The 23244-nt window shown below is 53.3% G+C and overlaps 1 protein-coding gene across 15 annotated transcripts in view; it reads right to left on the bottom strand.

The window, feature by feature from the left end:
* Positions 1–23244, bottom strand: part of EVI5L (ecotropic viral integration site 5 like) — an 82583-nt gene continuing 59339 nt past the window's right edge. For 12 of the 15 annotated variants that reach the window (XM_073319065.1, XM_073319069.1, XM_073319074.1 and 9 more), the window contains 5 exons: positions 17750–17908; positions 15175–15321; positions 14450–14545; positions 14137–14232; positions 4792–8124 (listed from right to left, as the gene is read on the bottom strand). In XM_073319065.1, coding sequence (XP_073175166.1) covers positions 7801–8124; positions 14137–14232; positions 14450–14545; positions 15175–15321; positions 17750–17908 — 822 coding nt within the window. In that variant the 3' untranslated portion in view covers positions 4792–7800. Of the gene's footprint in view, positions 4667–4791; positions 8125–14136; positions 14233–14449; positions 14546–15174; positions 15322–17749; positions 17909–23244 lie in introns of those variants that run through there. The other 3 variants (XR_012155756.1, XR_012155755.1, XM_073319073.1) reach the window with 3 other exon arrangements.

Below are 23244 nucleotides of genomic sequence, written 5' to 3'. Positions count from 1 at the left end.
TTAGTAAGACAGTGTAAATAGTTTATTGTTTTTGATGGTTTTTCTCTCTTTTTCTGAAAGTACAGATGCTTTTTGCACAAGTCAGTTTTTTTTTAAAATGGGCGTGGGCTGAAGAGGACGAAGGTTACAGTCAGAGAGGAGGAGGAGGGGTCATCGCTACACGGATACACCAGACACACGAGTTTGGGAGCGGTCAGACCGTCGGGCGGCAGTTACAATACCATCAAAATGAACCAAAATTCACTGCAACCTGAGTGCGCTTCTTGGATATGGAGCCAAACGGGCTTCCCCACAGCTGAGCTCTGCGCACCCCGCAGGAAGGCAGCATCCAAGCCAAGGGGGTGGCACCGATCTGACATGCCTTTGCATGCTGATTGCCAGTGAGGGAGGCGCCCGTGTGTTGGATTCCCTGTGGGGTGGGGTGTCGGTAATGACTCCACCCACGGGTGGGAAGCCCTGCCGGGTCCCCTCCTCCGTCTCACTCGCATTTCACGGTTACTTTCTCTGGAGAGACCAGTTCCACACTTTGCAGCTCCAGTGTGACTCCAATGTACACCAGCTGGTTCACCCCACCTCGGGATCAGTCCCGTGATTCCTGATCCATAGCGGGTGAGCGATCTCTGTGTCTGAGTGCCGGCCAACAGCCCCTGGTCTAACCTCACCTATCCTGGGGGTTTCCCCTGCCTCGCAGAGGAACTATTGGAACCATTTACCAGGGTCGTGGTGGATTCTCCATCACAGATGATCGTTAAAGCAATGCTGGACGCTCTTCTCAAAGCTCTGCTCTAGGAATTGTTGGGGGCAGGTCTCTGACCTGTTATCTAGGTGGTCAGACTAGACGATCACAATGGTCCCCTCTGTCCTTGGAATATGTAACTCCTTATGATCTCCTCCATTGAATCTTCTGTGCTCTCTGCTTCCTGGCCCCCAAGGGTCTCCCATCTGGCTCCCATCAGCACCGCTCCTTACTCAGCATGGGGATGGGCATGGAGAGGTCCTAGTTATTCCCTGGCAGCCAGGTGGGGAGACTCAACCTGTGTCAATCCATGTGACAGCTGAGTCCTAGACACAGATCCTGGCTAGTCCTGGTCACTCTGTGGGCCTTTTCTCTCTGGGTCTGCCCTCTGTGGGACTGTCCGCTAAGAAGTAGGGCAGACCTGGAGGGGGCCGTGTGGGAGCTGTTAATGCCCCAACAGCACAGTGGCTTTACAGCCTCTATTAAAGATGGACAGGCAGGAGATCCTGAGTGGTAGAAACTCTGACATTTTTGCTCTTAAATGTTGAGGCTTCCCCAACTTCAGGGGTGTCACAAAATGTGTTTCCTAGAGGTGGATTTGAACCCAAGCCCTAGCTCCAAGTGCCCCCAAATTTGGGGGAGTCCAGGCTGAACTTTCAGGCTCTAATTTTGCTTCCCCTTCTCTCCGGGTCCTGCACTCAATAAATTAGTAGTAGCTTAAAGCCTGCTCTGAACTTCCCTACAGGATGACCTTGGGCAAGTTCCTTCCCTTCTCTGGGTCTCAGTTTCCCTCTCACCCTCCATCCTGTCTATCTAGACTGAAAGCTCTTTAGAACAGGGGCTCTCTCCTACTGTGTCTGTGCAGCACCTTCCAGCCCTGATCTCAGTTAGGGTCCCTCGACACCGCCATAGTTTACCTACTAATATTTCATCCAGCACATTCCACATGTTTTACAAACATAACTAGTTGACCAGCCTGGCACCAGATGGGGAAACTGAGGCAGAAAGGAGGAGGCAGTGACTTGCATTGCATGATCTGGAGTCAGAGCTGGGATGGGAACACAGGAGACACCGGGCTCCCAGACTCAGAGTCTACCCACTAGACCATGCCTCTCCCTCCCTAAAGGGCAGAGTTCAGGTGAAGCCCCCCCCCAACAGCTACTCAGCACCTACTCCCTCTCTATGCATCCACATGGGCGCTGCCTGCAGCCTGCCCCGCAACCCTGGCTGTGCTAAACAAAGGGCTTGCCGGAGTGGATCAACCTAACGGTCTATCCAGTCCTGTCTACAACTGGCCAGTCCCAGCTACGTCAGAGGAAGATGGATCCTTGCAGCGGGCAGGCAGTTGAAGAAGCAGCAAGGGGACCAAAGCTGCCAGGTTAGAGGCAGCTAGAGTGAAATGTCTGGCTGAGGTTTGCCCATGGTGTGCTGAGCTGTACTTACGCTCCTGCCGGGGAGGGGCGGGCATGCGTGAGTGTCAGCAAGCAGGTGTGCCCTGCCGCCCTGGATGCTGCCTTCTCGGATCTAGGCGGCTGCAGCCTACTACAAAGCACACAGCAGGTCACCTTTAGGCACCTTGTTTTAGTTGCTACTCAAAAATCATCCAGGAAAAAAACAAACCAAAACCAAACCCCCCAACATAAGTAGCTCGAGAATGAGCATCGCCAGAGCCGCGGGGAGCTGGGGAGGCGGTGGATTTTCCCTTCTAAACTCAGTTCAGTTTGCTTTAGTCATGATCCAAACCCTTCCACGTGCCATAGTAGCCAGCACTGCAGGTGGGATTTACAGGCTCTGTCCATGTCACGGAGGCGATAGCAACACATCAGGCAAACTCCCTTGCAGGCAATGGGAGCCTTCAAAAAACGCCTTCTCCGACGCCTTGAACTTGGCACCGCTTATCCACACAGAAAAGCCAGCTGAGACCCCGATGGCCCGCTTGCATGGAGTGCCTGGGAAGGAACCTGCAGCTGAACTGGCCCTGTCTACGGTGGATGGAAAGCCACCCAGAGCCTTCCTACCAAGTCACCCCACAGTGCTCAACTTCGTCATTTGTAAGAAGCCCATGCTCCCAAGCCGTATGGCCCGGCGCTATGGAGCGGGAGCCCCAGGATACATTGCTACTGGGGACATGGTGTACGGATGTGTCGAAGGGTGTGGGGTGAGGGACCAGGCTGAAGAGCGACATGCTGCCATTGATGCAACCAAGGGTCTGCCTAGAGTAGACTGTGTCCAAGGCTACTAGGGAGTCTGGACAATATTCTGCTCCGACGCCCTCTGGCTGGGCACTTCCACTGACAGCAGTGGGGGCAGAAAGTGGGTGGCCAACCACGCCTTGCAGTTCTTCTCTAGGTCCAGCCCTGGGGGGAGGGCAGTCAAGGAGTAACCCAGTGGCCTGCTGTAGGCAGCAGACTCTGCTGGGCTGGAATCCAGCTTGTGGTTACACCCATGCAGTCCCACCCATTTCAGTGGCATTGCATGGGACTCAGCAATGGCAGAATCTGGCCCTCTGTTCATGCAGGTTGCTGCAATTCTGACTTGAACCAGGGACCTCCTGTTGGCTGCAGGCAGCACCCCTATCAAAGAGTCCCTTCCCCACCAGCTGTGCAAGAAGAAGGGGTGCTAAACTGGGAGTCAGCTCATGCCACCTCCTGGGGTGGTCTCCAAGGATATTACCCCACCCTGCTTCCTCACGGCCCAGCACCTCTGTGGATGGGATGATGTCCTAGGGAGGGTCTGGGTCTCCCTGAGAGCTGATTCCTTATGGGGGGTGGCGGTGGGCAGGGAGCCGGTCCTGAACACCTGACTGCTCAGTGTGCAGCTGTGGAAGTGGGCATGCAAGAGCAAAGTGGGCATCTGGAGCCCACTCGTCCTGTACCCCAGATTCTGCTATTACTAACTCCAGTGTGATCCCACTGAAACCACTGTGTGGGTCTATGTGGGGACAGGATTCCAGCAGAGCAGAGCAGGGCTAGTGTCTGCTCCCTACAGCAGGGTCACACCCAACTGCAAGGTGCAACGTGCGAAGTCTCTGCTAGAACGTGATAAAGCCGCCCAAGGGGACTGTCCTCTTGGAAAGGGTGTGAAAATAAGGGCCTGATCCTGACTACAGCAAAACTCCCAGCGAAGTCAAAGAGCCAAAGCCAGAGACCGTGAACGATTTACTCAGTTTACTCAGGATATACTCTAGAAAACTCCCGCTGATTTCAAAGACATGTTTTGCCTAAGTCCTGAGGGCCAGATCTCCAGTTGGTGTAAATTAGTGTCACTGTGCTAGAGCCAGCGGGCTAAATCCCTAGCGGGTGTAAATCAGCGTATGTGCACTGGGGTCAATGGGGTTACGCCCATTTGCGCTGGCTGTGGATCTGGTGCAGACGCACTGCTCTTAGTAGTAGAAGCAGCCCACGAAAGCTGACGCTCCAATAGATTGGTTAGTCGCTAAGGTGCCACAAGTCCTCCTGTTCTTTTTGCAGATACAGACAGACACAAGCTGCTGCCCTGAATCCTCCAGCTGTCGCCCCGGTACTGCTCCCAGCTGCAGTACTTTGGAAGTCCTTTAATAGGAGCCAAATGCCAAAGCCTTTCCTTCGGCAAAGCTCTCAGCTCCTTGACTGGGTAAGGCCCAGGTAAATGCCGAGTACAGGAAGGACTTGGCCCTATGGGACAGATTCTGATCTGTTATTCCAGCGTTAATCTGAAGCAACTCCACTGAAATCAATCAATGGGGGAAGGAGCTCCAAATCAATCCCTTATTTCCAGAAGGGCTTGTGCCTTCGGGCCGCTCTCTGAAGCTGCTAGTCCTCGTCTGGTGCTATACAGAATAAATAAAATAAGGAAGTGGCGCATATGACCAGCTCCGTAACCAGCAAATGGATTCACAAGCCATCTTCTGTTGTAAACAGGGCCCCCAGCATAGGAAAGTGGCATCTGGAGCTAAAGGCAATGGCAGAGAAAGGCCTGCATGTTAATCACCCTCAGCTCATGTGGGATGCTGCTGCTCTCTGTGGGGGAGGGAGGAGGAAGGGGGAGAGGTATCACAAGAATTTGGCAATACAGTGCAGCATGTATATATATATAATATATATATTAAAATATACAGATTATAAATACCCAACCAAAGCCTCTCCCAGACATATTTATAGAAGTATACATAATACTCTAGTCCAGTGACGTAGTGGGCCAGTGAGGGGCTCAATCCAAGCATTCAGGTCCACTGGGGCTGTTTTCCATCTCAGAAGGGGAAGGTTTAGGATATGGGGGAAGGTTCTGCCAAGCTGGGAGGTCCAAGGCATCCCTCTTTGGAAACAGACCGAGTGAACTTAATACACCAGCAGGGAAGGGGAAAGCTATGAAAATACCTATTGGCAGGGGAGGGTTGGAGGTATATACTGCATTGAAAGTGACATTTGCAATCGGCCGGAGAGGAAATCAGGCAAAGCCATCCATGGGAATGGGTTTTCCTCAGCTGCTGGATGTCTGGGTTTATTGAATTCAGAGAGCAGAAGGGAAATAAGAGGAGGGTGTAAAGCAGGGGCAGGATGGGAAAGAAAGAAAGGAAATAAAACTCAAGTCCGTAAGAGAGCAAGCCAGATAATCTCCACAGGGACTGATGGATCCAGCCAGCTCCACACCCCTTCCAGCATTCTGCTTCTCTCTGCCTAAGCAGGTCTGTGCACAGGCTGCTCTCGATGGCTGGTACCCTCCATAAATAGAACAGCCAATGGGCAACAACGCACCCCATGCGCTCAAGGTTTTAAAGCGGCCATTTGTGCCTAGCAGCATCAGTCTCTCCCAGGGACATGACAATGGCCCCGAAAGGGCCCTCCCGCCATGTCCCAGCACCACGTGAACTCTGGTCCTGAGCCCCACGGCCTTCGTTTGCCATCCAGGTGCCTGGAAAACTCAGCCTTCATCCCAGCCACCCGAGATCTTCCACCCCTGCTGGGAGCAGCCAGTCCTGGAGATCTCGCCTTCCATTTTCCACCCGTGCTCCTCGAAGGGCATTGGAATGGAGCTGTGTTTCTGCAGCACAGAGGGGTTGGAAATGAACGGACACTACAGGCTCAGGGGCTTGCAGCTCCATGGCATCTCTCCACCGCCAGGAAGTGATGCAAAGCCCCGAAGCAGGAAGTGATGCAAGACGGACTCTGTCACAAACAAATGGAAGCGCAATCTGGACCGTTTCGTAGTGAGGGAAGCAGAGCCCGACACTGGAAATTAGGAGTCAGAGCTGTAGACAGAATGGACTAGCTCCTGTGCTGGTGTAGATCAGTGTAGCGCCATTTACTGCAGCTGAGCTCGGGGGATTTGCACCAGCTGAGCAGCTGGCTTGCTGACTGCAGGCAAAGCTCTTGGGGTGAAGGGCTGTGATGGTGGGCCTGGCCGGCTCTTCCACACAAATGATACTTGATGGGCACTGTTGCCAAGACCGATGTCGCTAGCCAAGGTGGGAGCACGGCAGGCTGCACTTTATTGGAAAATTCCTTCAAGAGGGATCATGTTTGCAGACTGGCTCCATCCCAAGGAAGCTGCTTCATCTGCTGCCTGATCACCAGGGCAGGCTTCGAAGTGGCGAATGGTTCAGCAATTCTGGCCCAAGGTGGCCTATTTGGAGATAAGCAGCTTGGGTTTCTCTCTGATTAGGAGCTGAGCTCTCTATTAAGGGCTACTCCAAGGAGCTGGCATTTCCATCATCTGACCAGGGCTCGCTGAGCCGTGCATGCTGTCCATCCATCGCTCCAAATCTCCTTACTGCTCTGGCAAACTGGAGGGCATCTCACGGGGCTACTGAAACGGTACGGACACATGGTGCCAGCTGCAGAGCTGGGAGAGCCAGTTCAGAGGAACACAGGCCAGGCTGGCTGAGGGAGGTGAAGCCCCATCATGCATAGAAACAAACCTTCTCCAGATGATTCCTGGCTGGGGACTTCTCTCTAGGCTCCTCCCGAAACTGCTCTTGCTTACTGGGCACCTTTGCTGTGCACCAGACAGATCTTGGTAGGGACACGAGGTTTAAGGTGGCTCTCTGGGTAGAGTAAGAAAGGTTCTCCTAGGGGATTTGTTTCCACATAGCCCTCTCCAGACAGGGAGGTTAGGAATTTAGCTGGAAACCCTGCAGTTTGCCATATGGAGCAGAAGAGAAAGGGAACAATTACAACACCTTCTGGAGAACTTAACTGAGCAGGAGATTGAGAGCGCAGCTCCATTACGGATGGAGGACAGGAAGGCAGCAGGGCAGAATGCTGCTCCCCTAGATTTCCTTATGACACAATAATGGTCAGTGTAATTTCCTAGAACTTAAAGCTTAGTGTGGAGCTCCCCGAGGGGAGCCCAGTTGGCATCATAACAGTTTAAATAAATAACATCTGGAGAACAAAAATAAAATATAATCTCTCACGTAACCAAGCAGGCTCCTCGATCCAGAATCCCCCGCGCTGGGCCCTTCCCATCCTGGGGAGAGCTCCCTTGAGAATAGGGATATGAAGGCCTCCAACTCTCCCCTCTCCGAGCAGATGCTCTCGGGATCATCGGGGACATGCATTTAAATAAAAGGAAGAGGGACCCACCTTCCTGCCCTCTGAGTGTGGAGGGGAGGGAATGGTTTGTTGGGCAGTTGCCCACAGGTGCTCGGACCAGGTGGATGGTCATTGGGCCTGGATATCCAGCGGCCTTGCCGTTTCCACACCCACTCAGGATGACACTGAGTGAGTTCTCAAGTGTGCAAACTTTTGGGAAAGGGCAATACAAGAAGGAGGCATTAGGGGGTGGGGTTGGGCGAACAAGGGTTACTCAATGGAGTCGGAGTGTAACTACCGGTGACGACAGAGCAGGAGAAAGGCAGTGCAGACAACAATCAAGAGGTTCTGTATAACACAGGCCGGCTGGAGAGCTGTCCCTGCATGGCAGCAGACGTGCAATGCTCTCTAAGTCCAGCCATTATGTTGGGTCTATGATCTCCCCCACCTGCTGCTCCTGAGAGCGCCAAGGAGAGGAGTCTCTTCTCTCCAGGCTGCCCGCTCAGTGCCCGATTGGTGGAGGGGGGATCCCCCTGGCATCGGCATCTCCTCTCACTTGCTGAGGGTTTCTCCGAAGATGATCTGCGGCTCCATCTCGCCATCAGCCTCAGCGGTGGAGGTGGGGTCCTCGGGCTCACTGTCCGTGGAGCCATCGCTCTCCTTGCCGGAGCTCTCTGTGCCCCGCAGGAAGCGGGCGTTGCAGGGTGAGAGTGGGTACAGCACGTCCTGCAGCGCGCCCACCACCATGGGGTTGGTCAGCAGCTCCTCATCTGAGGAGTGCAGCGAGTCCTCGTCCACTGCCAGGTGGCTCACAATGTGGATGCCATCAAAGCCCATGGAGTCCTCGAAGGGCTTCTGGCCCTTCATCAGCCGGATCTGGAGGGCACAGGGAACCGGAGGTGAGGAACAGCAGTGACAGGGCTGGCTCATGCACCCTTCCCAGCCCTGCCTGGCTGGCCTGGATGGGGAGGGGCAGGGCACGATGGAGCTCAGAAATACACTGGGGGATCCGGCTGTCCAATCCCCCAGAGACAAAAGGGTGTACAGACAGCTCCCGCAAGGGGGGAGCACAGGGCGGACTGGGTTATATTTATGGAGACTACCTCTTCCCAGAGTGGGGTGGAGGGAGCTTGGGGGGAGGAGGAGCAGAGACAGCCCCTCCCAGTATGGGGCAGAGGGAGCTCTGGGGAGTGGAAGGAGCAGAGATGGCCCCATGCAGCATAGGGCAGAGACAGCTCCCCAGTGTGGGGCAGAGGAGGACGGCTGATGGAGGATGGCTGCTTACTCACAGAGCTGATCTTGAGGAATTCGACAGAGAATTTCTTGGCTCTGCACAACCTTGGGCAAGTCACATGCCCTGTCCGTGCTTCAGTTTCCCTGTCTGTTAAGGGGTTAATAATGCTGTCCCACCTCCCAGGGTGGGGTTGTGGGGCTGAATTCATTCCTCTTTCCAAAGTGCTTTGACTCAGATCCCCAGCAGTGACAAGTGCTGCCTTTATGATTCAATATGTACAGCCAGATCCCCAGCTGGTCTAAACGGGCAGAGCTCTATGGGAGTCAATGGACCATATCCCCACCTGGTTTAAATCAGCGTTGCTATACTGGAGTAAATGAGGCTACAGAAATTTACACCAGCTGAGGATCTGGCCCAATGCAGTCTAGAAACCTTGGTCACCTGGGAAATTGACAATTCAGCGTACAAAGCATCACACCGGGTGACACCGTGACAGCCAGGCCTCCCCGAGCAGTGAATCCCAAAAGTCTTTAGGCCTCCTGGCAGCAAAGCAGTCAAGCACAGGTTAATGGAGAATCAGAGAACTCAGACAGACAGCGAGCATGGCCAAGCAGGTGAGGCATCAGACTAGGGACAGGAGACATCAGGGTTGTTTGAATTATGGTAGCATCTAGAGGCCTCAACCAGAGCCAGGGTCCCACTGTGCTAGGCACTGCATGGACCCCGAGCAAGACTAGGGTCCCTGCCCCTTGTGCTGGACACTGCGCAGACCCTGCCTGAGACTGGGGCCTGGTTGTGTTGGGCGTTGCCACTCCCTGCCTGAGATTGGGGACCCATCATGCCAGGCGCTGTCAGACTCCAGCCTACCAAGATCTGTGCGTGACAAAGCAGCTGCTAGAGTCTCTGCTGAGCCCAGCTCCCCATATAGGCTTGTCCTGGGGGTTGCTGAAGGGGCTGGTTGGCTGACTCAGAAGCATACCTCCGATCTCTATCAGCTCCCCTGAAAATCAGTGACTTGGAAGCCTTAGTCACAGGCTGTTCCTCAACTCGACTTCACAATGCGTAGGTGGCTGTGGTCTGCCACAAAGACACTAGTACGAGAGTCCCGGGAGCGAATCTATACTGCGTTCAACCGGCTTGGCTTAACAGCGAAATCTTCAGCAAGTTTAAACACAAAAAGGAAGCTTACAAGAAATGGAAATTTGGACAGATGACTAGGGAGGAGTATAAAGATATTGCTCAAGCATGCAGGGGTGTAATCAGGAAGGCCAAGGCACAATTGGAGTTGCAGCTAACAAGGGATGTGAAGGGGAACAAGAAGGGTTTCTACAGGTATGTCAGCAACAAGAAGGTGGTCAGGGGAAGTGTGGGACCCTTACTAAATGGGGGAGGCAACCTAGTGACAGAGGATGTGGAAAAAGCTGAAGTACTCAGTGCTTTTTTTGCCTCTGTCTTCATAGACAAGGTCAGCTCCCAGACTGCTGCACTGGGCAGCTCAGTATGGGGAGGAGGTGACCTGCCCTCAGTGGCGAAAGAACAGGTTAAGGACTATTTAGAAAAGCTGGATATGCACAAGTCATGGAGCAGGTCCTCAAAGAATCAATCCTGAAGCACTTGCATGAGAGGAAAGTGATCAGGAACAGCCAGCATGGATTCACCAAGGGAAGGTCATGCCTGACTAATCTAATCGCCTTTTATGATGAGATTACTGGTTCTGTGGATGAAGGGAAAGCAGTGGATGTATTGTTTCTTGACTTTAGCAAAGCTTTTGACACGGTCTCCCACAGTATTCTTGTCAGCAAGTTAAGGAAGTATGGGCTGGATGAATGCACTATAAGGTGGGTAGAAAGCTGGCTAGATTGTCGGGCTCAACGGATAGTGATCAATGGCTCCATGTCTAGTTGGCAGCCGGTATCAAGTGGAGTGCCCCAAGGGTCGGTCCTGGGGCCGGTTTTGTTCAATATCTTCATAAATGATCTGGAGGATGGTGTGGATTGCACTCTCAGCAAATTTGCGGATGATACTAAACTGGGAGGAGTGGTAGATACGCTGGAGGGGAGGGATAGGATTCAGAAGGACCTAGACAAATTGGAGGATTGGGCCAAAAGAAATCTGATGAGGTTCAATAAGGATAAGTGCAGGGTCCTGCACTTAGGACGGAAGAACCCAATGCACAGCTACAGACTAGGGACCGAATGGCTAGGCAGCAGTTCTGCGGAAAAGGACCTAGGGGTGACAGTGGACGAGAAGCTGGATATGAGTCAGCAGTGTGCCCTTGTTGCCAAGAAGGCCAATGGCATTTTGGGATGTATAAGTAGGGGCATAGCGAGCAGATCGAGGGACGTGATCGTTCCCCTCTATTCGACATTGGTGAGGCCTCATCTGGAGTACTGTGTCCAGTTTTGGGCCCCACACTTCAAGAAGGATGTGGATAAATTGGAGAGAGTCCAGCGAAGGGCAACAAAAATGATTAGGGGACTGGAACACATGAGTTATGAGGAGAGGCTGAGGGAGCTGGGATTGTTTAGCCTGCAGAAGAGAAGAATGAGGGGGGATTTGATAGCTGCTTTCAACTACCTGAAAGGGGGTTCCAAAGAGGATGGCTCTAGACTGTTCTCAATGGTAGCAGATGACAGAACGAGGAGTGATGGTCTCAAGTTGCAGTGAGGGAGGTTTAGATTGGATATTAGGAAAAACTTTTTCACTAAGAGGGTGGTGAAACACTGGAATGCGTTACCTAGGGAGGTGGTAGAATCTCCTTCCTTAGAGGTTTTTAAGGTCAGGCTTGACAAAGCCCTGGCTGGGATGATTTAACTGGGAATTGGTCCTGCTTCGAGCAGGGGGTTGGACTAGATGACCTTCTGGGGTCCCTTCCAACCCTGATATTCTATGATTCTATGATTCAAGTCCATGGGGCCAGGTGCAATGCATCTGAGGGAGTTGGCTGATGTGATTGCAGAGCCAGTGGCCATTATCTTTGAAAACTCATGGCGATCAGGGGAGGTCCCGGAAGATTGGAAAAAGGCAAATATAGTGCCCATATTTAAAAAAGGGAAGAAGGAGAATCTGGGGAACTACAGACTGGTCAGCCTCACTTCAGTCCCCAGCAAAATCTTGGAGCAGGTCCTCAAGGAATCCATTCTGAAGCACTTGGAGGAGAGGAAGGTGATCAGGAACAGTCAACGTGGATTCACCAAGGGCAAGTCATGCCTGACCAACCTGATTGCCTTCTATGATGAGATAACTGGCTCTGTGGATGAGGGGAAAGCAGTGGACGTGTTATTCCTTGACTTTAGCAAAGCTTTTGATACGGTCTCCCACAGTATTCTTGTCAGCAAGTTAAAGAAGTATGGATTGGATGAATGGACTATAAGGTGGATAGAAAACTGGCTAGACTGTCGGGCTCAACGGGTAGCGATCAATGGCTTGATGTCTAGTTGGCAGCTGGTATCAAGCAGAGTGCCCCAGGAGCCGGTCCTGGGGCTGGTTTTGTTCAACGTTTTTATTAATGATCTGGATGATGGGATGAATTGTACACTCAGCAAGTCTGCAGATGACACTAAGCTGGGGGGAGAGATAGATACGATGGAGAGTAGGGATAGGGTCCAGAGTGACCTAGACAAATTGGAGGATTGGGCCAAAAGAAATCTGATGAGGTTCAGTAAGGACAAGTGCAGAGTCCTGCACTTAGGAAGCAGGAATCCCATGCACCGCTACAGGCTGGGGACCGACTGGCTAAGCAGCAGTTCTGCAGAAAAGAACCTGGGGATTACAGTGGACGAGAAGCTGGATATGAGTCAGCAGTGTGCCCTTGTTTCCAAAAAGGCCAACGGCATATTGGTAGGAGCAGTGCCAGCAGATCGAGGGAAGTGATTATTCCCCTCTATTTGGCACTGGTGAGGCCACACCTGGAGTATTGTGTCCAGTTTTGGTCCCTCCACTACAGAAGGGAGGTGGACAAATTTGGAGAGAGTCCAGCAAAGGGCAACAAAAATGATTAGGGGGCTGGGGCACATGACTTATGAGGAGAAGCTGAGGGAACTGGGCTTATTTAGTCTGCAGAAGGGAAGAGTGAGGGGGGATTTGGTAGCAGCCTATCAAATGGATGGATGGAGCTCGGCTATTCTCAGTGGTAGAAGAGGACAGAACAAGAAGCAATGGTCTCAAGTTGCAGTGGGGAAGGTGTAGGTTGGATATTAGGAAACACTATTTCACAAGGAGGGTGGGGAAGCACTGGAATGGGTTACCTAGGGAAGTGGTGGAATCTCCTTCCTTAGAGGTTTTTAAGGTCAGGCCTGACAAAGCCCTGGCTAGGATGATTTAGTTGGGGATTGGTCCTGCTTTGAGCAGGGGGTTGGACTAGATGATCTCCTGAGGTCTCTTCCAACCCTAATATTCTATGATTCTTCCCCCTGCCCCTCTGGATTCTGATCACTCTCCACAGCCCTGCACCAACGACCTTCAAAACCCACTGTGCGCGGTGATATGTCCACCCCGCCGTCCATCAGGGCATGCCAGTGAATGTTCTGCCCCATCCACTGCAGCAGCAGCAGCAGCCTCACTGCACCCCACCCCCCCGCCTCCCTTTCTTATGAAGCCAAAGGCTTTTCATGGGGAAGGAGATGAGCCACCTGTAGAAGCTGTGGAGGTGAACAAACAGCCGCCAGCTACTGGCTCGGCCACACAGGACTGGGGATGTGGGATAAGTATATGGCTTCGTCTATGGCCCCATCACTGTAGGATCTGAGCACCTCATGAACTTTAATGCATTTATCCTACCACCACCACTGTGTGGCAGGGCAGGGCTATCATCCCTACTGTACAGACAGGGAAACCAAGGCACAGAGCAACTAAGCAACTTATCCGAAGTCACCCAGGGAGTTTGTGGCAGACCAGGGAATTGAACACAGGTCCCCCGAGGTCCTAATCACTGTGCCACCCTTGTCCTGGCTCTTACAACATTGGCATAGTTTGAGTTCTATATTTGGGAGGGCAGTTCCAGCCAGGCCAATGGGACCGTGCATGAGGGCCAAATTCCACACCTGCCAGAGGCTTGCAGTTGGGGGGGGGCACGCCCCCCATGCCCTTCCCAAACTACGCCCATGTCTTGCAGCCAAAAGTCACCAGCAGAGAGGGTGCTTGCAAGGACAGGTCTGAGCCGGGGGCACTGCCTTTCCCTGGCCCTTCCAAAGCTCTGTGCTACGCAGCACAGAGACCTGAGTAGTCTATGGGATTGGTGCCTTACATACGCATACAATGAGGCAGAGACAGAGGAGAGTCGTGATAATATGGGTTGCAACTAGAGATGGGCTGCAGACAAGAGCCCAGGTCCCAAAGCCCCCAAATCCAGAGCTCGATCCAGTTCAAAAATTTGCTAACAGCCCCAATTTCCTGTGGGCCAGCCCAAAAGCCTGGATCTCGATTCACTCTCAGTGCCGAGGAGGGATCAACTGGAAGGAAGCTGGGTCTGGCATCCCCCATTCGGAAAGTGGTTTCAGGGATCCTGCAAGAAGGGACACTGCTATTCACCCAAGGTCTAAACTCGGACACAGGGGAGCAAGATGGCCTGGCAGGACCCTGGCCAAGGAGGAACCTGATAAGCTGCTCTCTGCCCCCATAATGGACACAGCACTGGGGGTGGGGACTGCACTCACCTCAGCCTTGAGCTCATCAATCTGGTCCTTGAGCTCCCGGATGTATTGGGAGGAGTCAGAGTTGTTCAGCTGGCCCTGGATCATCCCTTCTTCCCTCTGTGGAGAGTGGGGAGAGAATCAGGCTTGGTCCAAAGGCGACTGGGAACAGAGATGGGGGAAGGGATGCCAAGGTGACAGCCGTTTCCCTTTCCCATCTCACTCAGAGATCCCTTCCTGACCTCCAGCTGGGATCAGGACAGGCTCTGGAGCAGGAGTGTGGTTTTTGTGCTCACAAAGATACACATGTCTGGGTGAGCTGGTTATTTCCCCGCACCTGGATCTCCAGCTCAGCAATCCGCTGCCGCATCTCTGCCACGGCTGCCATGCTGTCGGCCTCCCGCAGCCGCACTGCCATCACCTCCTCTTTGCTCTGCAGTGTCAAACACACGGTGTTAATGTCAGCGCAACAGCCAGGGGAACAACAGGACTCAGCAAGGGGAGGGTTCAGATCCGCCAAGACCCAGCTCGAGGATATGCCATGCCCCTGCTCAAAGCACCACGAGCCTCCAACATGTCACAGAGCTGCAGAGCCTGGAAATTCATCTGCGTTAGTTTGGGGTACAGCCCCTCCACCCACATACGGGCTGCATCGTCACCATGTCTGGCCTGCTGGGTCCAGGTCTACACAGGTGGTGGTGTGTTCAAAGCAGGAAGGGAAGCCCAGATGTGGGCCACCTGATCCCTGCCCCCCAAGCTCATCCCCTTGGGTCCCTGAGTCAGCACATCGGGGGCTGTGAATCCCAGGTCTGGGGAGAGGATTTCTGCACAAGCTGCTGTTAGATTCACTGTCTGGAGGCCACACCTGGGGGCTGACAGTGCTGTCTTCTTGCCACCTAGCCCCTGAAAAGCAGCTAGGTGAATTTCACCCAGTGCCGAGCAGAGCAGAGCAGAGCTGGCTGGGGTGGGGCAGGGCAGGGCAGGGCAAGGGACAGTTTCCTGGGCTGGAGCAGGCCGTCCCCACTGCATTGCTGTGGCTGCCCCCCACAGCCTGGGGCTCACCTTGCACTCGGACTCCGCATGCTTGCGCTTGGTCTCACTCAGCTGCGTCTGCAGCCCTTTGTTCTGGGCAGTGAGGTATTGCAGCTTCTCCTGCAGCCCTAGGCACTCCTGCTCCGTCCGGTTCAGCAGATTACTGTGAATCTGATCCTGGGGTGCCGGGCGGAGACAGACAGGGAACAAAGCTCAGGTGACAGGCCATTCCACCATGCCCGCTCGCAGCAAACATGGGGTTCCAGCCCTACAGCTTCCATGGCGTGTGTGTGTGTGTGTGTGTGTGTGTAAACACCCAATACACTCCCTCATCCCCAACTGCACCCCCACTCCCACCCTGCAAACACCCACATCCCCCAACTGCATCCCCACAGAACACACCCCCATAACTGATCTCCATGCACATGCAACACACACCCACTCCTCACAACTGCGTCCTCCCATTCTATAGCAGCACCCCCAACTCAGTATGCTCCACAACTGCACCCCCACTGAATCCTCATTGGCACATCCACTCCCCTAGCCCCCCCAAATACCCACCACACGCACACTACCTGCCTGCAAACATCCACCCAACTGCACCCCTACACAATGCACCCCCACACTCCATGGCTCTGCTCCATGCACACACAACACACGTCCCCACCACCTGCACTCCCATCCCCATAAGAACGGCCATAGTGGGTCAGCCCAATGGTCCATCTAGCCCAGTGGCCTGTCTGCCGACAGTGGCTGGTGCCAGATGTTTCAGGGGGAAGGAACAGAACTGGGAAATTAGCAAGTGATCCACCACTGTCCAGCCCCAGCTTCCGATCATCACCCAGCGCACCCGCTCCGAACAGCCACTCCTTAGTGCACCCCCCACTATGGCCGCACTCCAGGATTGCACTCCATGTGCACACAACACCCCTCAGTACACACCACACACTCACTCCCCAACACACTATACATGCCCACATACTCCAACACACTGCTCATGCCTGCCAAACTCACCACCCCCAACACAGTGTATGCGCCCTGCATGCATCCACACCCAACACACTGTACACACCTCCCAACCCAAACACACTGTACAAGCCCATAGCCACCCACTTCCCATCACTGTGCACGCCCTGCACACACACACACTGTGCATGCCCCCACCCCAATACACTGACCTACGCCCCGCAGTCCCCCACCACGATACACATTTCACCCCAACACACAGTACATGCCCCACGCCCCTCCCATACCCCACCCACATCCCCCTTCCCTACACACTACCCACATTCCTGTCCTTTCGTACTGCCCGTACCCCACCCACATCCCCCTGCCTACACACCGCCCACATTCCCCCTCTCTACGCAGCGCCCACATCCCCGTCCCTATGCACTGCCCACATTCCCCCCTGTGACAAAGTGAGACTATTCTTAATGTTTCCTCTGAATATTGTGGGGGTGCCTCAGTTTCCCAAATGCAGTTCTTAAGTGTCTAGGTGGTGGGATAAGGCTGTATGATCATTGCAGAGCCCTAGAGGGCAGGTGTGTGCAGGGGTCTGGACACAGAGAATGGCCGACACCCTGTTTCCTGGCAACTGGTGGCCTGGGCCCTTCCCCCCTGCAAGGTGAGAGCTAAAGGGTTGGAGAACAAAGGAATCCGGTGACCTCCTGGCCCGGGAAAGGGACAAAGCCCAGAGGAGGAGGGGCTGGAGAGAGTTTCAGTTTGGGGCTGGCTGGGGCCATGGAGTGAAGTGCAGACGTGGTTGTCTGGCTCACTGCCCCCAAAATGGACCCAGCTGAGGGGTCCTGTTCTCTGCATCTACAAGCTCTGTGTTAGACAATGTTCCTGTTGTGTAATAAACCTTCTGTTTTACTGGCTGGCTGAGAGTCACGTCTGACTGTGAAGTTGGGGGTCAGGACCCTCTGGCTTCCCCAGGACCCCGCCTGGGCGGACTCGCTGTGGGAAGCGCACGGAGGGGCAGAGGATGCTGAATGCTCCGAGGTCAGACCCAGGAAGGTGGAAGCTGTGTGAGCTGTGTGTCCTGAAGACAGGGTGCTCCCAGAAAGGAGACTTCCCCAGAGTCCTGTCTGGCTTCGTAGGGAGCAGTTCCAGAGCATCGCCCAGGGACTCCGTGACACTCCCCCTAGACCCCACCCACATCCCCCTCCCTACGCACCGCCACACACCCCTCCCACACCCCCCTCCCTACGTACCACCCACGCCCCACCCACATCCCGTCCCTACGCACCACCCACGCCCCACCCACATCCCGTCCCTACGCACCACCCACGCCCCATCCACATCCCCCTCCCTATACACCGCACACATTCCTCTCCCTATGCACTGCCCATGCCCCACGACCCTCTCTATACATAGTACACACCCCACACACATCCCCCCCTCAACTGCAGCCCCCCTTATACACCCACAACATCCCCCCCTCCTTACTTGCATGCTTCCCCCACAGCCATCACCCACACAACTGCACCCCACCCCTCTCCCCACTGTCAGGGGTCCTCGCCCGGGGGTACATTGGGACCGTGTGCCGATCTCCCATGGGAACGTTCCAGACCCAGCTGGCTTGTCACCCTGCCAACTGCCTCACCTGGGTTTCAAGCTCCACCAGCCTCTGCCGCAGCTCGCGGAGGTCGGCTTGGGCCTGGGCCTCCCGCAGGCGGATGGTCATCAGCTCATCCTGGAGGTCGTTCATGGTGTTCTTGCGGGGGGACTCCTTCCAGCGCCCGCCTGCCCGTGACAGATGAGCCTAGGGGAGTGGAGGGTGCACAGGGTGAATGTGTGCCCCCATGTCAGGATTCACGCACCAACCTGCGGAGCTCCTGCTCCTCGCCTGCACGGGCCCCTCCAACCAGGGTCCCACAGCGCTTCTCAAGCCTCGTTCTGCCCCACTGCACACCCACGAGGTCAGGTCATGATCCCCGCACTGCCAATCCTAAAGCCATAGAAGTGTGCAGCCAGATGGACGGGGTTGACACTGGGGACTAGAAACTAATCAATTCGGCTTTGCTGCTTAAGTGTGAATTGACCTGAGGCTTACAGGAAAAGGTTTCAGGGTGTGCAAAAGACCCAGGGTGTGACCTAAATGACAGCCAGCACCCTGATGGGAGAATATCTCCACAAATGGGGTAAGGGTGCAGGGCTCACCATGCTGGTTGGGTTGGAAAAACTTTATAAGATCTGTCTCTATGAGCTTAAAATGTGGTCAGTGGACAGAAAGCCTAAAGATCTGTGGTGTGCAGGCTGGCTGGCAGATGAGTTTGTGGGCAGCAGGGCTGGGTATGAAGAGACCCAAAGGGGACTGGCCTAAGCCTGGGAAAGGAAACCCCTGGAAGCATCCCAGAAGGGGACTCAGGAAAACCCAAAGTTGGGGTACGGCCGATGGAGACCTCCTCCAAGGGACATCTGAGACCTGCGGTATAATTTCTGTAGGAAAACAGGGCATAAGTGGGCAAAATGCCCAAGGGTAAGGAAAGAGTGGCCAAACAGAACCTTCAAAGTGTTAACTTGGCCAACGCCCAGGGCAGAGGGGCTAAATCAGCGTCTGTCCGACCGGAAAAGCACCCTGAGCTCAGGCTCCAGGGGCAAACTGTGACTCAACTATTGGAGGAAAGCAGTCACGTAGTCAGCCCCTCAGGGACATGCTGGACAGTGACAGAAGGGCTCCCAATCCAGGCACCAGTACATATGTCCTGCTATCCTCTCCTGTGCTTAGATACATCTGACCCCTATAGAGAGCAGCAGGTTGTGGCTAATGGGAAGACATTCATGGGGTGCAGAGATTCTGGGTCAGAGAGAAACTGCATCAAACCATGTGTTGTGCAACCCCATGAAGTGCTGAATGGCTGTGTAACCTAGGTGAAGGTCCCAAAAGTGAAGTCATTTGCCCTGCCTGTGGCTCAGGTCTCTGTGAGGACACAGGAAGGATCGGGGTGGGGTGGGGTAGTTGGGGTTCTCCGAGGATATCACCTTGGACATCCTTTGGGAAACGACTGTATCACTCTAAGCAAGGATCCAGTCCCTGCTTCTGTAGTGGCCAAAGACTTGAATCCAGGGAGCCAGAAGGCTCAGAATGAAGGTGTCATAGAACATGCAAATAGCCTAGCGGGCAGGGAGGAGGGGTTTTCCCCCCTGGCTGCTAACACAAAGGAAGGAGCTGCTAAGCTTAAGACACCTGCCTGTCTGCCCTGTAGCTGAGTGGGGCAGAGGGGTCACCTCGCCCATCTCCACATGTGAGATGTGACAAGGAGAACTGCCATGTTTGCCCTGTCCATGGGTGCGAGAAGCCCCAGAGAAGGGTAATGCAGCTGGAAGGCTGCTGCTGGCTAACGGAGACCCCTGGTCAGAATGTGGCCCTGGTCATGGTGGGTTTTCCTGAACAAGAGACCCCGAATCATAACCCTCCAGAACAGGGCCCGAGAGAAGACTCAGTCCTGGGGGTGAGGGCAACAGGGTGACCCCAAGAGGGGAGATGGGCTCCTGGCATATGCACAGCTCTGGGGTTGGGACACCCTGCATCCCTGCCTCACCACACCTTGGGACACCAGAGCCCCAGAGATGTGACTGGGTGAAGACCCAAGGCTCAAGGGCTCACTCCCTAATCCAACCAAGAGGTAAAGGCACCCCACTTTGCGGCCAAGATGGCTGACTCATGGAGGAATGTGGGCTCATTGCACTCCTCACTCCGGCAGGACCCCATCCCAGCTTTGGGATGGCAAAAGGGCACAGAGCTGCATGAAAACTCCTTATGCGTGCCCTGCTGGTGCCATCTAACAGACCAGACCCAAGTGAGGACATGAAACTGCACTGACTTGTGTATTGGGCACTGTATGTTTGATTGATTAGCAAGGGTGCTAAATGAATCTTGCTAGTGCCTGGTAGAACAGCTGCCAAGGAAATGTGAAAGATGCTGTGGCATCTATGGATAACATTGGGGGTTCGAACGTCCCTAGGTCACTGGTTAAAGTGACCCTGCTCAGTTCAGTCTCAAAGGGGGAAGAGAAGTGACAGCGTGGGAATTCTCTGTAATATTTTGTAGGAATACTGTGTGTGCCTCAGTTTCCCCTATATGCTGCATTGTCATCTGGGGGTGGCAAAGGGCTGTTTACTCTCGGGCAAGCTACCACACAGGTGGAAATGGTGCCTGGCTCTCTGCGGACTGGCCCGTCATTGGAGAGTCAGGGAAGACAACGGCAAAGCCAAACACTGGAACATTTGCTACCTAGCAACAAAGGACCATGGATGGTCCACACCCTCCCCAGGAAGCCAGCTGTGTTTGACCAGTTGGAGAACAAGGGACTGAGGAGGGGCCAAGCCAGGAACTTGAACAAGGAAGGAGGACACAGAGGGACAGAGCAGGAGCCAAGGGTGGGCACTGCTTTGCTGGGACTCCAGGCTGGCCAAGATGAACCAGGCTGTATGTTTCTGTTCTGTGTGATGACCAAGGACTTTCTACGCTGTGTCGCAGACATCTAGCAATCCTGACTGCTTCTGTGATGCTGGCTGAGAGTCAGTGCAGCTGCTGAAGGGAGGGAGTCCGGTGCACTTACTGCTCCTTTTGAGTGTACAAGTCTCTCTCAGGTGCTTGCTCATCTCAGTTGGACTCACTGAAGGGAGATCATGAAGTGAAGCAGGAGTGCTGAAGACCCTGAGGTCTAAGGAGGCGGTGAGGCCGAGTGGCTCACCCTAGTGAAAGAATGCGACTCTAAAGGGGGTCTGGCACACTGAAAGGCGTACAGAGGGGAAGGAACTTGCCTATAGTTGCTCTGTGAGCCCAGGATAGAACCCAGGAGTTCGGACTCCCCGCCCCCACTGCTCTGTCAGATCATCCCAGGCCAGCTGAAAGACATTCCTTACTGAAGCACAGATCTGCTGAGGGTGAAGGGAGCTCTTACCCCCTAAGGCTGAGCTTTGTGGGAAAGTGGACTGGTCTGTGACCCTGGGAGCCAGCTCACTTTGAGCCCAGATACCCGAGCCTGTGACACCGTGAAGGAAATTTATGACAAACAAGGACATTGTGGACGCTTCTTCACTGAAGGTTTTCAAAAGGAGGCTGGAGCCACCTGTCTGGGATGGTTTAGACACAACAAATCCTGCATCTTGGCAGAGGGTTAGGCTAGGTGACCCTAGTGGTCCCTTCTAACCCTATGATTCTAACCCCCTGCCACGGTCCTGTTCCAGGTTGAGATTCAGGCCAGTTTTGAGCTGATTCAACTAATAAAGCCCCAGAGGGGCAGATCTGAGGATCACAGAATCCCAGAACTGCAGGGCTGGAAGGGACCTAGAGAGGTCTTCTAGTCCAGCCCCCTACACTGGGGCAGGACCAAGACCATCCCTGATAGGTGTTTTTCCAACCTGTTCTTAAAAATCTCCAATGACAGGAATTCTACAACCTCCTTTGAAAGCCCATTCCAGAGTTTAAATCTCCCTTGCTGCAGATTAAGCGGATTACTTCTTGCCCTACCTTCAGTGAACATGGAGAACAACTGATCTTCGTCCTCTTCAGAACAACCTTTAACATATCTGAAGACTGTTATCATGTCACCCTCCCTCCTCAGCCTTCTTTTCTCAAGATTAAACATGCCCAGTTTAACCATTCCTCACAGGTGAGGTTTTCTAAACCTTTGATTATTTGTTGGTCTCTGTGAATTCTCTCCAATTTGTCCACATCATACTTGAAATGTGATGCCCCAAACTGGGACACAGGACTCCAGCTGAGGCCACACAGGTGCTGAGCAGAAGGGGACAATTACCTCCCATGTCTGATATACAACACTGCTGTAGGTATACCCCAGAATGATGAGAGCTGGTTTTGTAACTGCATCACATTTGACTCAGCGTAGACTCATAGACTTTAAGGCCAGAAGGGACCATCATGATCATCTAGTCTGATCTCCCGTATATTGCAGGCCACAGAACCTCACCCACCCGCTCCTGTAACAGACCCATAACCTCTGGCTCAGTAACTGATGTCCTCAAAGTCACTAGTGGCTCATATTCAATTTGTGGTCTACTATAACCCCCAGAACCGTTTCAGCACTACTACCACCTAGCCAGTGATTCCTCTTTTTGTATTTATGCGTTTGATTTTTCCTTCCCAAGTACAGTACTTTGCACTTGTCTTTGTTGGATTTCAACAAATTTGTCAAGGTCATTTTCAATTCTAAACCTGTCCTCCAAAGTGCTTACAATCTTTCCCAGCTTGGTGACTTCTGCAAGTTTTATAAACATGCTCTGCACTCCATTATCCAAATCAGTAATGAAAATATTGATTAGTACTGGACCCAAGATTGACTGCGGAGCCCCACAAGATACAGTTTGACAGTGAACTTTTTACAACTACTCTTTGGTCTTTCAACCACTTGTGCATCCACCTTATAGCAATTTCATCTAGACCTTCTTTAGTTTGCTCAGAAGAATGCCTTGTGAGATTGTCAAAAGCCTTACTAAAATCAACACATATCTGTGACATTACACCCCATATTCTTCATAGAAATATGATGATAGCAATATGGCATGACTAAGATATACTTTACGCAAGATGGCTCATGTAAGATATCATTGGAAAGGTTATGATTCACTGAATGTGATTATCCAATTTGTATGCATGTATCCTTTCTGTATCTGAAGTTAGGAATATTGACTATGTAACAACTACAACTGTGTGTGTACTTGGGGGAACGCCCACCAGATAGCAGGCAATCCTCAGTGCAAGACAGTATTATTTTGGGTTTATTCCCCCAAAAGGGGTGTGCACATGAGTGCTGGGTGAATCCTCTCACACAGAGCTGACTTCAGTCTGTGTCTGTAGCTGGGTGGGGCCCTACCTGTGTGTTTGTGTGCTGCAAGAGGCCAGAGAGCCTCATTCAACAAAACAGGGAGAGGAAATCCAGGCTGGTGGAACAGAAGGGGCTCAGTGAGACAGCAGTACATCAGGTGACATCCCAAAGGGGGGGTCTAAACCATCACAAAATCATATCTACAGCTTTCATGCATCTGCTAGGCCGGTAACCCTATCAAAGAAAGAAATTAGGTTGGTTTGGCACAATTTGTTGGTTATTACTTATTACCCTATTATCCTTTAGG

Source organism: Lepidochelys kempii, chromosome 20 (genome assembly GCF_965140265.1).
Source record: "Lepidochelys kempii isolate rLepKem1 chromosome 20, rLepKem1.hap2, whole genome shotgun sequence".
Classification (NCBI taxonomy): Eukaryota; Metazoa; Chordata; order Testudines; family Cheloniidae; genus Lepidochelys; species Lepidochelys kempii.
The sequence above is the reverse complement of the archived record's forward strand: the minus strand, read 5'-3'. Positions and strand labels throughout refer to the sequence as shown.